Genomic DNA, 16,384 nt, shown 5'->3' with positions numbered 1-16,384 from the left:
CGTTGATCCTTGTGATTCGATGAGATGAATGATTATGAGTGTGAGCCGGCACCCTTCTACCGCATCAAAACATGGGATTCTTGTGGAGCAGCACCGATAAATAACCAGACTACTATCAGAGGTGTTCATCAGCGATGATCCAAGTGGGGGAGTGTCATGGAAGGTCCAACTCTGGATGACTGGAATTTTATTATTTCTGACATATACATACTCTGTCAGACAGTGTCAGTCCCATTAACAACATATTTTCTTCTGTAACCCAAACCGACCATTTCAATTTACTATATACATATCTATGAGTGAAGGTTTGATGGTTCCATTTAATATAGTTAACGCTCATTGCATAATGGTTTGTTCTCTCTCGAAGGAGTACATGTTTTGCTCCTTCCAAATCTGGTTAACTATGCCATGACATCCAAGGCAGTTTTACATGTATTTTCTCTTCCTAGCAAATAAATTCTAGTTTTATGTTATTTAAATTTAAATAGGGATGTGTATTGCCAAAAGTGTTTAATCTTTTTCTGTGCATACAGACTCTTTGCTTTGGAGGTTATAAATTGTCTCTAGTAAAATAGCTCTTCCACTCTAGCAAATGGCCGTACATCTTAGGTTTCATTATAATGCTCAAAGTCAGTTAACAAACTCTGTAGGCATTGTTAAAAACTTTTCTGGTGGCTTAGGCGTTCGGTTAACACTGCCAATCATATGCCCCATACTCTTATATTGTTTTCTTTTCAAGATTCAGCATAAACATTGGAGATGCATTGTGGTCCTTATTTATTTTATCGAAATGTGAGAACTCTATAGTTTTACATGGACTCTTTAAAACATTATTCTTAGCTCCTCTAGTCCTAAGAAATACATGAATTTGCAAAACCTTAAGCATTGCAACTTTTCCTATCACAGGGAAGTGCAAGAAGGCTCATCAAAGCTGCTCTCCATGAAGCAGCTAGAAAACGAGAGATGCGATATTCAGACCTGAAAAGGATTGACAAGAAGGTCCGCCGACATTTTCATGATGACATAACTGTTATCATTATTTTCCTTAATCACGATCCTACAGTCAAATCCGCACAAGGGCCTCATTTATCAGTTAGAAGTGCTTTGGATCACTGATCTGTTAACACTGCCATGGAACAAGGTTGCTTGATGTAAAGACTACATGTAGCTGAGACTGCTATATAAGATGAGGAAATCAATCTGGAAACTTATGTGTAGGGAGGTTTCGATTACCACACAAAGGATGTTTCCCCCACTTTTTTTGGAAAAAAAATGTTTATGTTATGTTCTAAATTATTGTGCTGTCAGCTATGTAATTTATCAAATGAGATAGCCAATGGTAATAAATATGTTCTCAATGTTCTAAAAATTAAAGTGAAGTGCTTTCATGATTTTCTTCCCTTGAATTGGAATGGTGTTAAGTTAGGAGCCTCAGACCTATGTGCTTTAATTCTTCATCAATAAGCTTTTTTTTTTCTTTTTAATATTTTCATTTCTTATAGATTTTCATTGTTTGTGCTTATTTTATTATCAATTTTTAAGAAAGAAAAATCATTTTGATTTTTTTGAAAACGAAATTAAAGTGAAAGTAAATGCAAAAAAAAAATCCATTTTATTCCCTTTATTTTTCCTTTTGGCTTTTTTTGAAAACAAAAATGTTATCACGTCCTCCTTCCATTCCAATCCATGTCGTTCATCCGTCCGTCCACGTGTCCATAGTCAGCGGTAAGGCAATAACTATTAACTATCTCTCTTCGAAATCGGATGTCGAAACCCTTCCGATCGCGAAGTAGGGGAGCAGCTATTTCGACCGCTGCCTTGGCCGACGAGGAGTACGAGGACGGCCTCCGTGACGGTGTATGCAATTGTCGTCTTTCCCCTTTGCTGCCTCGTAGGTGACCAAGGTTAGCTAAACTCGTTGTTACACTCCAATCCTTTTGTAGTCTGTGTAGATTTGGAGTTTTTGTAGTGGGTTGAAATGCTTTCTCTTAGTTATACCGGATCTGCAGGATTTTACTCCACTATTATTGTTTATTCTAGGTCGTTTGGTAGTAAAATCTTCTATTTTCGGGCATTATGGTAACCATCTTTGCTACATTGTGATGGGGTTGATAACTTGAGGTAGGAACGTTGGATTGTTCTAGTTTTTCTATTTAAAATTTTCCCCCTCTTTATTAGTGCCTGCCTAACTCTATCTTGGTTAATTTCCTCATAAATTGGGTTGAGAGTCGTGGCATTTTGAGACGAAGATGGCACCATCCTTGCGCATATCTATAATTAGCTCGAGTTACTTGCATGAAGTCATCAGTCTTAGGTCCATGCCAAAACCTGCAATTTTCACATCAAAATATGGGAAAATTTCCATTTGATATATGATAGAAACTTCCAGTTAACTATTTCAAATGTTTATGTTTATCAACATCGACATTCCATGCCTATCTTCAAGCGTACATCAAGATATAATATTATAAAGACGCATTACTATTGGTGTGACTGAGGTTTGCTACTTCTTAAAGGGAGGAGAGGCAAAAAATTTCCCTTTTGACTTTCCTTTTCTGTTATGACTGTGGCTCATGAATTCTGCTTCTCAGAAGGGGTTTTATACTGTTAATCAGAGGGAAAAAGGAGTGAGAAAAGGTAAAAAAACAATGCCCAGACCAGGACCAAGGCCATATGAATGTGTGAAGCGTGCTTGGCACAGTGACAGACACAAGCCAATTCGAGGATCCCTTATTCAAGAGATATTCAGGTTGGGCCATTTTCTTGTCTGTTTGCTTCTACTTGTATTTATACGTGTACATATATTTCTCTCTCTACCTTTGCTCATTGCTATCCACTTTTTTCTGACAGCGCAAGAAGAATTAGATCTTTGATCCATCCTTTGCTCCTTCACCTTTTCTGCGATTTGCTATTACCATTTACTGCTGCCTCCATTTTCTTATTAGGTGAAATGGTCAAATTTTCATTTTGGTTGCAGATTGGCCAATGATATGCATAGTGCTGCCACCAGGAAGAATAAGGAGTGGCAGGAGAAGCTCCCCATTGTCGTTCTGAAGGTTGAGGAGATCATGTACTCTAAAGCCAACTCCGAGGTTCATATTTTTAGTTTTTCCACCATATTATAACCTTGTTTCTATCCTTAGGATGCTCTTAGTTTAAGTTTCCATTGGCAAGAGTGCATCGTAACATATTAACTGTTCACCTGTCTCTCATATTCCTTTTTCTGTGATATTATGTTATTTTTTAGGATTGAGTTTGCTTGAAATTAACTGAAAGGCACCCACTTGTAGTTAGTCATTGAATCAATGACGCTGCATCATAAAATGCTATTGAAAGCCCATCTTAGATCTAGATAAATAAGAAATTTGTCCAGGCTAAATTAGATTTTTTTTTTTAATATATTTTTTTTTGAATAGACATTCAAATGACAAGGCTATAATCAGTCACCTGCATAATCATGTGTGTTTTCTTCAATACCTGTATGTCTTTTTGGTGAGTGAAAATGCAGGCAGAATACGGGGACTTGAAGACATTAGTAGATCGAGTAACTGATGCTATTGACACCATTATCCGGAAGGAAGACTCCCCTGAGATTGGAGACTTCTTGCAGCCTTGTATTGAAGGTACATCTTCCCAACTGCCACTCTGCTGTTATATTAAGTTAGTATGTGGTAACAAATATCGCCTCATTTTATTATCCATCAATTCATAGCATATAGCTCAGGACAAAATGCTTGTAGCTTTATCTGCTCTTGACGTTATAGCCCACAAGTTGTGTAGGGTAATATGGCTCATAACTAATGCAATTAAAGGAATCCAAGTGAATCCTATTGTAACAGATATCCACCTATCTTGTTTTCGTGTTTTATCATCGTAGCGGCACTTAACCTGGGCTGTGTTCCGAGAAGAGTTTCGAAGAGCCAGCACCGCAGCAACCCAATGTGCTATCTTAGTCCAAACGCAAGTGATGTCAGACCATCCTCGCTGAAAACCTCTGATAGTAACACAAGCAGCCTCGGACATATCCTCAAGGGGATTCCAGATTTCAGCAACCCGAACAACTATACCTCCCAGTTTCCATCCTGGTACACTTTCTTTAAACCTACAAATATAATTTGTAGCAGGATTCCCGGGACTGAGTCCAACAACCCTGATCCATCTCATGGACATAGGAACTCAAGTATGGACAGAATCCAATGCCCAAACTCAAAGAAGAATGAACCCTCCGCTTTCAAAGGAAAATTGCCTGTTCATGTCTCAAGCTTTACCTGCCCAAATCTGGCTGGAGCATATCCCATGTATTACAGCGATAATCATCCTGGGATGGCATACCATCAATCTCTTCAATTCAGCGAGGACCAAATGTATCGTATGACAGCAGCCACCACGAGTGGCTTCATGTCCAAGGCAGAGACCAGTTTCGAGCAGAACCTTATTGGCAGCAAATTTGTCACTGGTACCTCAAAAGGTGATTCAACAATTTCAGAGACGCGTAACGAAGGATGGGGCCTGTCGCTGAGGTTGGGGCTTCCATCATCTCCATCCAAAAATGCCAAGCCACTGGATTGAGAAACTATAGTCAACAAGTGGCCTAACTGGATGGGTCTTGCAGCCTTAAGGTATGGAATTTTCGGGTATGTGTATCTCAGTAATATGCTCTCACTCCGAGCACAAGGTCTCCCTGTTGATTCTAAGTACATGCATAAGCTCAACAAGGTGATCCTTTAACTGTGATTTTCATCACAAGAAAAGATTTCCCAGCTCGGCCATCACTAGTTAATTCGTTCGATGAGTCTGTTATGTTGTAAAATAAGATTATGTTTTTAAGCATCTGCAGGTTGTATGAGGTTATGTTTGGTGTCTCATTCTGCTGTGGTGTGGTTGTACCTTAAACTAGTTAGTAGCGTCGATGGCATGTTTCTTTATACTGCACTTTTAGACTTCTGTTAAGTTAGCGAGGTTTTGATGAATTTTTAAATAATGAATTCTATGAACGGTAAAATGTCATATAGAAAATATAAAATACGTTAACAACAATTATTTTTATTTAAAATTGTTATAATATAAAAATATAATTATAAAATATTCTGTCCATGTTGCATTCAAGATTCCTTTACGAGGTGTGCAAATTAAAATTGTGCATGGTGGATAAGTAAAAAAAATTAGATTTTGACGAGGATATGAAAATGACAGGGGTTAAAATGAAAGTTTCTGTCTTTACTGTAAAAGCCGGGGTCGGTCCGAATCATTCAGAAGCGGGTCTGGTCGCTTGGGTTTGCCTTCGTTCCTCCTCAAAGCCTCTGCGTAAGTGCGTAGCAAAACCCTAGCGGTCACGGTCGTTGATCGTGAAGGACTCGATTCAAGCCTCCGATCGGTCGGAGGAGGAAATATGGTCGTCATCGAGCAAGAGCCGGAGACCGAGGAGATCCGTGAAGCCCATGCGAACGCCCCACCTGCGGACGCTCCGGCGCATGGGGAACACGAAAGCGACGAGGAGTCGTTTGAGGATGCACTGACCGAAGAACAGTTGAGGGAGGTTCGGCCTTTAATCTGTGATTTCATGTGTGTTGATCTCTAATTCGAGCAATTCCCACCGTTCCGATTGATATCCTCTTTCAATTTGACTTGCAACTTTTCATTCCTGGAATCGGAGCTGTAGTTTAACATATTATATCGTTCCATATGCTTTATTTGACTTAAAAAAGATGTGACTATAATACGAACAGATTTTTTTTTTGTTTGATTCTTGCGGTTGGGTAAGATGCATTGAAAACCAGTGACAGTTGAGGAACATCAGATTGTCTTTCTTTTGAGATTTTTGTGTTTGCTCGACTATGCAATCTTCTCATTTGGGATTTGTGAACTTGTAAATAAATTTTCTGATCTCTGTGCAAAATCCTCAAGGTGGTATCTTATTAACCATATGATAACCTTATATCTCTCTCTCAAATTTGATATACAATTGGTACATATATAATATGATCTGCGTCGGCATGTCATTTTGTGTAATGCCTTTGGTATAGTTCCTACAGATATATACATGTATATATAGTAGAAAGAATTTTTTTTGTTCCTTCGATTCTCAACGTAGTGAATGTTGATTGTTCCTTTATGATACAGAAATCTCTCAATCAAGCGAATGATGCAAAAGAGGAAGGGAACAAGCTCTTTAGAAGTGGCCAATATGAGGATGCTCTCTTGCAGTATGAAATTGCCTTGCAGATTGCTTCTGAATTACCTTCATCTGTAGATGTATGCTCTATGTCTCATGGCAACAGGGCTGCTTGCTTCTTGAAATTGGTAAGTCATTCTTCATGTGAAAGAAAATTCGTTCAACAGTAGTTCGTTAATGGGAAGTGGCCATTATTAGCAGAGTTACCCCACGGCAAAAGATGTTGGACATGTTTTTAGGTAGATTCAGTTATTCAAATGACTTTAGTTGTCTGATCTCTTTAGTGCCTTCATCATATATGATTTTATACAGACTATTTTTTTTTTTTAAGTTTATTTTGTAATCATTGGTAGCTATTGCCATTTTCAAATCAGGACTACTCTGATATTTTTTCCTTAAAAATCTAATTAGTTTGATTTTTGATGTTTTATTGTTTTGAGTTTATGAGACTCTTTCGATTATCTTCTTGGTCATCAGAAGTAGATGTGTGTGTGTGTGTGTGTGTGTGTGTTTTAGTAAAGCATATTACAGATTGGGATGGATTGGGCTTTTATTTCATTTTCCTTTTGTTATATTGGTCATTGAAGAATCTACAAAACACCATAATGTTTTGCATCATAACTAGAGGTTGATAGAGTTAAAAATAAATTAAAGATTTACCATTTGGGACTATTGTTTAGTAGAATTAAAGAAGTTGATGTAGATAAAATGCTGATGCGGAATTGGCCCTTCTAGGCTCCATAAAGAAAATTTAAGACAAACTGTATATTTTACTTCACCGATCCTTCCCTCTATGGATCAGAATTTATGGATATGTTTGTCAATCAGAATATTTAGCAACTATAACCATTTCCATAATAGGATGCACTTTGTCACCATGTATGATTGCCAAATCCAAACATTTTGATGCAATTTGATTGAATGTCCGTTCGACATATTTTGCTATTATGCTCTTACCAAACTGACTATATTTAGCTTTCTTCTCTTCATACCTTAGAGCTTACTAGGATTTCATTGTAGTAGATATCAAGCCCAAGTTATTAGTTTATCGTATCTATTCATTAACTATCCCTATTGTTGAATTGTCTTCTGCCTCAGAATCAATACACAGATGCTGTAACTGAATGTACAAAAGCATTGGAACTGAATCCTTCTTATATAAAAGCACTAGTTAGAAGAGCAGAAGCTCATGAAAAACTTGAAAACTACGAGGAGGCTATTGCAGGTAGGTCATCTCGTGTTACATGTGGTGGTTTTCAATTTCTTTACTAAACTATCTGCATCAATTCCTCCCTTATATCGTCCACTAAAACTAGATGCATTCTGAGTATTCTTATTCATAGAATTCATGATGTGCATTGTTTGTTCAAAATTTTCACCAGATTTGAAAAAGGTTATCGAGTTGGATCCTTCCAATGACCAAGGTAGAAGATGGATAAGACGGTTGGAGCCAATTGCAGCAGAAAAAAGGGAGAAAATGAAGGAAGAAATGATTGGTCAGCATTGTTCTTCTTCACTCTGCTTGTGTTAAATGTTTCAGGCTGCTAACTTAAATATTCTGCTGCTTCGCATTCAAATCATGCAAAATTTTCCTGCTGCTTTTTATTTATATTCTCACTCACGTTTCATCCATTTTGAGCATTGCTGTTAACTTTTTGGTGTTCTCAAAATATTGCAGGGAAGCTGAAAGAGATGGGGAACTCATTGTTGGGACGTTTTGGGATGAATCTTGACAACTTCAAAGCTGTAAAAGACCCCAACACAGGCTCATATTCCCTCTCCTTTCAACGGTAGTATATGCCACATCAGAAATCTTATGATACTTGTTCATCTGGTTAGTCAACTTCAAACTATTTCTTTCCTTTGTACTTGAATAGTTACCATAATCTTTTGTTTGTTTGTTTTTGGTTGTTCTTGAGGTTTTGTCTGTGGCATTGGCATTGATATTATATACGTCAAAAAGCGTATCTCTTGTTATATAGCTATATTTTGATCAAGTTGATCATGAATAATGTGTGTTTTCCTTTCTGTTTTCAAGTAGAGCGATCCGACTAGTAATTGAGCGGCTAGGTGAGCTAGATTTCGAAGAATTTTATCAAAGGCTAGTGTTATATTTAAATTTGTACTCTAGTAAACTTAAGCATGACGGAGACAATTTGATTCAGAAGGAAGGACTGAAGGAGTCTACATGAAATTAATCTAAAATTTAAAACTAATCACGCCAAACCTGATGATGATTAAACCATAAGCTATAACTTAAATAATGACGATGATTAATTCAATAGTTCAGGCCTTTTATAAACTATAGAAGATTAGGGTTGTAATTGAGCTGAACGTTGAGGTGTTTAAATTTATTTGATAAGGTAACTAAATCGAGTCAAGTTTAAAATGAATTAAGTTTTTGAAATGATTGTTCAAGCTTGATTTGATTTATTTTTTATGAATTTGAATTTGTTTGAAACTTGACTTGAGCTTGATTCGTTTAGAAGTTATCGAAATCTTAATTCAAGTTTGGCTTGAGCTTGATTCGTTTAGAAGTTATCGAACTCTTAATTCAAATTTGGCTTGAGCTTGATTCATTTAAGTGTTATTAAGCTCTCAATTCAAATTTGTTTGAAATTTTTACTTGTTTAATTGATTATTTTATTTAATTGATTATTGAACTTGATAATTCAAATTTTTTATTTATTTATTTAACATATAGATAAGAGTTATTAAACATAATTTGTAAATATTATTCATGAACATTATTCAGATGTTTAATTTATTTACGGCCCTATAGAAGACCATGATTGTTGACTTGAGTAAAAAATAAAAAAAAATAATTTAAGCATAGATCACTAATACTACAAGCAATTATTTTTTTTTTAATAATTCATGTATACTCTTACGATTCGATTAATCATGAAAATAATCAATTTAGTCTAATGAAATTTTTTTATTAATCATCAAAATAAATCAGAAAATACAAATAAATCTTTTAAACTCTCATTATCTAACAAATCCAATCTCTTACCATCACATCATAATAGGGAAATGTCATGAGCAATTAAAACAAAAAAATTAATCAAATCAGATAATATTGAACCTGAGGTGACTAATCTAAACCCACAAAAATTTTTCATCAAAATAAATTAAAAAACACTCACAACAGACCGTCTAAAAATCCAACATCTTTTAATTACAAGTTCTATTTTAAAAAAAAAATTCTTACAAATATACTATAGTTAAAAATGAATGATAAATGAACCTCCTTTCATGTACTATAGTGGCGGGGGCAACCCCGTGAGCAATTAAGATTGGAAAACAAAAAGGTTACATTCTATCCATTTTCCTATTTCAAAGAAAAATTAATTTTCTAAAAAAATATTAAGTATCTTTAATAGGTTTTTCTTAAAAAATATTAAATACCTTCAAATCATACCCTCCTTCTTCCTTAGTATATATGAGACCAGCACTGAGCATTATGGTAACGGATCTATGTTTTTTGAAAATGAACCATTCTCCTTATTCGTGAACAGCCTTTCCTTTTATTTACTCACCGGGTACATCCGCGCTCATCGCATTTAACCCAGCAACCGACCTCCACAAACAAAAATCCGTAAAATCTACCCTTGCCCCAACTCAAACTAAATTTCGAACCTTGGCAACTCTAGTGAATCTTTTGATGTCCTATTGTTACATATAACGATTAATGACAATTGGGAGGTTTTATGCAAAAATAAAAAATAACAGTACGGCCAATACTTTAATTCAAATGAATTTTTTTTCCCATTAATCTTCTCATTTATCAAGTTAGTGCAAAAGAACAAACCAGAGAGCATTCGTTACCATTGTTTTCCCTATTCAACCTTTGAATAATTTGTTCTAATCCTTATAGATGATTTAGTTCAATTCCATTCTAATTTTTCTTATATATTTTATAGTATTCACCTTATTAATCGAATCTAACTATTATAACAGGAAGAACATTTAGACATCACAAATTCTAACAGTTCATAACTCATTCCCATCAAAAAATGAATGCCATTGTAATTAGGAAATTAGAAAGAACATTGACACAGATATAGAGACAAAAAAATGCATTTTGGATCAATCAAGAGATAGTTCTACTTAAAGAATTTGCCCAAGCAATCAACAAAAATTATGAATCGTACACCAAGGAATCTTGCAAGGCCTAATCATCACAAAAACAGGTTCATAAATGGCTAAATACAGACAAATCTTAGTACACGCAGTAACTTCCTAAAGAAGAGATTATGAAGAACGCAAGTGGAAATTTCACAAACTAGAGAAATTCTAGGTTTTTCAAAGAAAGAAACTCTCCGTCTAATAACCAAGATCTAACTAAAAATTCTAATAATAATTATCTAATTGTAATAACAAGTGAGTGATCTGCACTCGGGCACATACAGATGGATTTCATGAGACAATATAAGCAACCATGGAGAATCACCAAATTGAATTAACAGTTCGAATAGAGCGTTATCTCAATCATTCTTGAAACTTAAACAAGACTACCGTTCGATACTAAATAAAGAGCAATTTTTTTTAAACCAAAACTGCATCGATAAAACATGATCATTAAAGACAACAGTATCTTAGCAAATCGCAGACTTTTATCAAACTAGAAAACAGTACGATGGTGTTTATCACTCAGCCCCGGCCTTATTGTAGACGTACGTCAGGCCACATTTGCCACAGTAGTGGCGATCGAAGTGATTAGCCATGAAGGTGCCGGCGCCGCACTCGGCGTTGGGGCACTCCTTACGGAGACGGGTGACCTTACCAGTTCCGTCGTCGACCTTGTAGTACTGGAGGACGGCGAGCTTGACCTTCTTCTTCTTGTGCTTAATTTTCTTGGGCTTGGTGTAGGTCTTCTTCTTGCGCTTCTTGGCGCCGCCGCGGAGGCGGAGCACCAGGTGCAGAGTGGACTCCTTCTGGATGTTGTAGTCGGCAAGGGTGCGTCCATCCTCCAGCTGCTTCCCGGCGAAGATGAGCCTCTGCTGGTCCGGCGGGATGCCCTCCTTGTCCTGGATTTTCGCCTTGACGTTGTCGATCGTGTCCGACGACTCCACCTCGAGGGTGATCGTCTTCCCCGTCAGCGTCTTCACGAAGATCTGCATCTTGCCGGCGTCGCCAAGAGGGCTAGGGCTCGAGATCCGTCAACGGGGCGGCGGCGAGGAGATCGATTAGGGTTTGCTCGCGAATTGAGAGGCCACCGTTTTATAGCCAATGAAAGGACCGAGACGGGCACCCGTCTTGCGGGTTGGCCGTTTAGAATCCGACCCGATTCGCATAATTCATTTCGTCATCCATTTTTTAAAAAAATGTTTTATTAATAATATTTTTCTTTAATATTATTATTTGAAATACAACTCTGCATTGCGCTCAGATTCAGCGAGAGCTTGATTCCCATACAAGACAGATTGGTTTGCAAGATCTAATACCTGATATATATAAAAATATATAATCATAATTTAGATTATCTAACAATGAATTTTTAGGGACAATCCACTAGCAGTATTAAGATGAATTCAACATACAAGTCGATCCATTAGCTCAATCTCTAACTAAACCAATGGCCCGAAGCTCATCTGATCTGATTTTCGACTAAAGTATCATCAACACTCTGCATTTTACAAACTGCCAAATGCGGATATCAATATGTAGAATTACTTGCTGAATGATTTACACGTTTGCCTTTCAAATTAATAAACATTTCAATCCTCACCAAGCCTCTTTGCTATTGAATCAACAGGTAATGATCCGAAAGGAACACTATGTTCGATCTCATCGTGGCCATAAGCATCATCACTATCATAATCGCTCTTGTCGTAGTCATAATGGTCTTCTCCATTTTTGTTCTCTCCCCCAAATTCATCATAGCTAACATCACTGGCCTCCAATCTAAACCTTCCTTCCGAAGAATATTTGGACCCCTCAGGATCTTTACTGGTAGGAAGAATCAAGGCGTCATAAGAATGGCTAATTGCCTGCGACAAGCCTTCAAAATGCTCAATTTTCTCGAGAAGAGAATCTGGAGTGAGGTCAATGTCATCTAGCAACAATGCTTGGTTTGATTCAACTGCACGTTTCCACAAAGAAAACATCTTTGGGCTTATAATCTCAATGCCAGGAGCAGTATCTGAAGTGGAAGCACTTGATTGTCCTGTGTGCAAATTAAAACGTATCAGATTTCAAACAAAAATTGCACTGGGTCTAATCGGAAGGACCGACTTTGAAATCCAATGAAAACACTGAAATGATGTAAAGAATCACGGTGGTGTGCACACCATAGCACATGGCACTTTCTGAAATTGACAAAACTAAGATCCTGTGTTTAGTATCAGAAATCAGAACAGGACTAGTTACAGACTGAAAAATCAAAGTCCTGGTGTGAGATAGTGATAGTAGATTAAGGCATTCGGGTACAAATTCAGTTATCAGTTTTGTTTCACCTCGACTAGTTGTAAAATGCTTATGATAACTGTCTTGCCAAATGGTTGATTTGAGCAAAAAGAAATGAAAAGCTTTTGAGGCACCTGATTCATTCAGATTTGATGACTCGCCGTCCTCAATTTTCTGAATTTTTGTATTTAAACGCAAAGGACCTTGATATCTTGATTTCCATTCTCTACCTCTCCACATCAATATTTGCTCTTCCTCAAATGACAACAAAACACACGGAACCAATTCCTGTAAAAGTAATCACAAGCCCAAAGTCACTAAATGATGCCACTACTACTGTGCTTACTCCAGGAAGGTGCGAGTATTTGAATTGTTCTTTTTGTTCAGAATTTAAACTAATTCTTTAGCAGCAAGAAAGCAGTTGCTCATGAACCTTCAGCTTAGCACCTAATCTCTTGTAATCGCTTGCCTCCATCCCTTGGCAATTAACTTTAACCAACTCACTTCCTTCAAAAGCATCCCTCACATCCTTGACAAGTTTTATGTATATTCCATTTCTGGCTGCAAGTAGAATTCCATAATATTTTTCAGCTTATGGAGAAGTTAACACAAAGCTTCAGTATGACTCCTCTTTAATAAAGTTGAAAAAAAAAATAAAATGAACAGAAGAGACAAGACATGTAGTTATATATAGGACATGTATTATATTTGAGCAAAGGAATATTACTGATTAAATATATCCTGATTGATTATTCTAGTTGGACAACTTATATTATTGTGTCTTTGGAATGGGCAGCAACATGAAAAAAGTGAAACTGAAAAAGAATAGAGGAGGTAAACATTAGGTATGAAGAAGTTTGAACTTACCCAACTTGCAAATTGGCAGTAGTTTTTTCCCTTTCTCTCTCAACAGATCTGCTTCTAGTTTCGTTAGTCCTTCTGGAGCCTCTTGAATAAGTTTTGGATAAATTGGAGTTGCTGGTTTCCACAGCATTATAGGGTACTTTGGGCGTGTACGGAAATCATAGTTTCTGCCACGAAATAAATACAGAACACCTCCAATTCGATGTATGATCTTCCCTCTGGTCTTTTCCTAGCATCAAAAGGAACTCCAGTAATTTGCTTGCAAGTAACATACGAAAAACATAGATTGCTAGAGCAATTAGTCCTGCAGCTTGGGATTGGTATAGGTGGCTGGCACTAAGGCAACAGATACACAAGTAGACCAAACCAACGGATTTTTTTTTTAAGTGCAATGCATTGCATATCTCATTGGAAAATCTTCCATCATGTTTAAAGGTGACTTTACAAGTGAAAAGGGTTTGTACGAATTGGCTATCCTCACAGTCCTTGACTTCTAAGCAGTGGGAATATGGAGATTGATTTTCTTTTTCCTGATCTGCTTTTTATAAGCATACATTGCAAAGCCTTTAATTAATTGTATCATATATCCTATCATGAAGATGGGATTTTATCCCAAGATCTTGCCGATCACAACAAAGGCTCTTACCATTACCAACTGAGTTATCTAGCTGTTATTATGCTCGTAAAAGCTAGATAACCTCACTGACAAATAAAGTATACTCTTCCATCAATCATAAAACTTGTGTACATGGACTTCCTGTTGTCTGCCTTATTGAATTCTTATCAAATGAGATCTTGCTATCTCTTGTTATTCCCAGTTGGAACCTTGTCATGCTCTTATAACACTGATTCTACCTTATAGTAGCTCAAACATTGTAGTCAATATTGATAAAATTTCACAGACCCCAGATTAACTTATTACTAATAACTAAGATTGAATGTCTCAACCAGAGTCTTTCCTGTTAATAACATTCAGCGATCACCTTCTATATTCATAGAACTACTCTCTAGTTGCAGGAATCTTTAGCCAAAATAAGTGTGATAAGAGAAAAGTTGCAACTTATTGGTCAGGAAGCAGTCACATTACCATGGTGGCATAGTCTCACATGGGCTTACATGACTGAACTGTAAATATTCTACAACAAAATCAATTTTTTAGCCGAGAATACCAAGAAGATGAAGGTAGATATTGTCCATATCAACAATGTCAAGCGTGTGGAACACATCATATGTTTTGTTAATACATCATACATTTTGTGCACACTGTATAAAATGGTACACAATTGCCAAACATTATGCTTAAAAAGTATGCACCTCAAGGTGAAGGCAGATGTTGTTCATATCGACAGTGGGAACGCCTCTACATCGAACTTTACATACTTGCTGGCGCCTCCAATGAGAATGAATCAATTCTAACATGTTGTGTGTTAAACCATCCCTGCCTGAATAAACTCAAAACATATCAATAGAATGAGCCAAAGTAAATCACCACAGTCGGCTGAATAAGAAAGAAGACTCATGTTTATTGCTAGAAGACAACTAAATTCGAAAGTGGGGATCTACCATTCAGTAATGCATCTCTTTTACATGGATATTGAATTTATAAAACATTTTTATTACTCACAGTTATGTGAATATGCGAAGGGGAGCCGGTAAAGTTGTTGCCATGTGACCAAAAGGTCACGGGTTCGAATCCTAAAAACAACCTCTTGTAAAAAGCAGGATAAGACTACGTACAATAGATCCTTCCCCGGGACCCCGCATGGCGGGAGCTTCGTGCACCGGGCTACCCTTTTACAGTTATGTGAATATGCAATATCAGAAAGAGGTTGCATCCACTTGCTTTAAGGGAATGGCAATTGGTTTGTAAATGATAGAAACATTATGACATAAGTCCACCTAATGACCATTAATTTTTTGATGTACTAAAAGCAATCCACTTTCCACTGCAAGCAATTTCGAGCACTTCAAATCGCTTGAGAAATAAAAAGAAACAATCACATTGTGTCCTTGTTAAGATTTAAATGCAAGGGATAGATATAAATCGGCAATGATTAACAGCATAGCTGAATAATGTAATTCTAAACTCAATCAACATTGAAAGAAAAGCATAGATTTGTTTGATTCTGCAACGGGAAAGCCATGCTTACCAATGTTCACTTGACGGTTGTGAGACAATATTGGCTTGATAAGAGCATGAATCTCCCACTTCTTCAACGGGATTCCCAGTATCTCCTCCCGGCTCCGGCCATCCTTAGGATACCAGCCCAATTTGGCAGGCGTACCCGCCATCTCCATCACCTTACCCTTCTCATCCTCCCCACTCTCTCCTTCGCTCTCCTTGTCTGGATGGCCCAAAGGTTCAAAAAGTCGGATATTTTTCTTCCTCTCCTTCTCCTTCTTGGACAAAAGCGGCGCCTTTCCGGTCCAGGGCCGGTTCATGGTGGGCGGGGCGAAGGGGAGGAAGGCGGGCTCGCGGATCGCGAGGGGCTTGACCTTAGGAGTCTCGGAGTAGCTGAACTGGAATTCGAAGGGGGCGCCAGGGAGGTGGTAGGAGATGCCGGAGGGGCCGACAACGACGGAGCGGCCGATTTCATCGCCGGTGAGGACCCCCTCGGATACGGGCTTGTAGTACCGGGATCGGTGGTGGGTGGCTTTGAGTGCGTCTTTCTTCGCAGGAGGCGGCGGAAAACGTGGTGGTCTCGATGGTGAAGGTGGTGGTTTGTTCCTTAATTTGGCGGGGAGAGGAAGAGGGGGTGGGGAGTTGGCCGGAAGGGGGTCGTTGATGCGGGGGTTGGGAGGCGGCGATGAGAAGAGATTGGGGCCGGCGGTGGCGTAGAGCCGCATTTTTGGAGCGCAGACGAAGAAGACGATGATAGCGAACTGGGCGAACGAGTGAACCCGATAAACTACTAATGAAGTTCGTAAAAAATAATA

General features: G+C 37.7%; 4 protein-coding genes and 1 long non-coding RNA gene across 6 annotated transcripts; 3 read left to right on the top strand and 2 right to left on the bottom strand.

Annotated features, from left to right (window-relative positions):
- Positions 1–6: 6 nt before the first annotated feature.
- Positions 7–1,406, top strand: LOC122036870. Its single transcript, XR_006127454.1, has 2 exons — positions 7–163; positions 907–1,406. It is a non-coding gene; the product is annotated as an uncharacterized LOC122036870 (long non-coding RNA).
- A 342-nt stretch (positions 1,407–1,748) lies between these two features.
- Positions 1,749–4,994, top strand: LOC122036856. 2 transcript variants are annotated; one of them, XM_042596279.1, is made up of 6 exons: positions 1,749–1,904; positions 2,616–2,749; positions 2,978–3,092; positions 3,509–3,623; positions 3,878–4,085; positions 4,173–4,994. In XM_042596279.1, the coding sequence occupies exons 2-6, from the start codon at positions 2,649–2,651 to the stop codon at positions 4,567–4,569; spliced, it is 936 nt and encodes a 311-aa protein (XP_042452213.1). In that variant the 5' UTR covers positions 1,749–1,904; positions 2,616–2,648; the 3' UTR covers positions 4,570–4,994. The 2 variants fall into 2 exon arrangements, with proteins under 2 accessions (XP_042452213.1, XP_042452215.1); XM_042596281.1 differs by having other exon boundaries at positions 1,753–1,904; positions 2,592–2,749.
- Positions 4,995–5,237: 243 nt separating this feature from the next.
- On the top strand, positions 5,238–8,149 carry LOC122036857 (tetratricopeptide repeat protein 1-like). The gene is made up of 5 exons (XM_042596282.1): positions 5,238–5,536; positions 6,121–6,300; positions 7,271–7,397; positions 7,555–7,668; positions 7,851–8,149. The coding sequence occupies exons 1-5, from the start codon at positions 5,390–5,392 to the stop codon at positions 7,964–7,966; spliced, it is 684 nt and encodes a 227-aa protein (XP_042452216.1). The 5' UTR covers positions 5,238–5,389; the 3' UTR covers positions 7,967–8,149.
- Positions 8,150–10,617: 2,468 nt separating this feature from the next.
- Positions 10,618–11,387, bottom strand: LOC122036890 (ubiquitin-40S ribosomal protein S27a). The gene has a single exon (XM_042596322.1). The coding sequence runs from the start codon at positions 11,296–11,298 to the stop codon at positions 10,825–10,827; it is 474 nt and encodes a 157-aa protein (XP_042452256.1). The 5' UTR covers positions 11,299–11,387; the 3' UTR covers positions 10,618–10,824.
- Positions 11,388–11,809: 422 nt separating this feature from the next.
- Positions 11,810–16,341, bottom strand: LOC122036876 (CRS2-associated factor 2, chloroplastic-like). The gene is made up of 6 exons (XM_042596309.1): positions 15,598–16,341; positions 14,762–14,889; positions 13,451–13,676; positions 13,017–13,144; positions 12,718–12,871; positions 11,810–12,344 (listed from the first exon to the last, which is right to left on the bottom strand). The coding sequence occupies exons 1-6, from the start codon at positions 16,292–16,294 to the stop codon at positions 11,896–11,898; spliced, it is 1,782 nt and encodes a 593-aa protein (XP_042452243.1). The 5' UTR covers positions 16,295–16,341; the 3' UTR covers positions 11,810–11,895.
- Positions 16,342–16,384: the final 43 nt, after the last annotated feature.

The sequence above is a fragment of the Zingiber officinale genome, unplaced genomic scaffold, assembly GCF_018446385.1.
Source record: "Zingiber officinale cultivar Zhangliang unplaced genomic scaffold, Zo_v1.1 ctg222, whole genome shotgun sequence".
In the NCBI taxonomy this organism is placed as follows: Eukaryota; Viridiplantae; Streptophyta; class Magnoliopsida; order Zingiberales; family Zingiberaceae; genus Zingiber; species Zingiber officinale.
The sequence above is the reverse complement of the archived record's forward strand: the minus strand, read 5'-3'. Positions and strand labels throughout refer to the sequence as shown.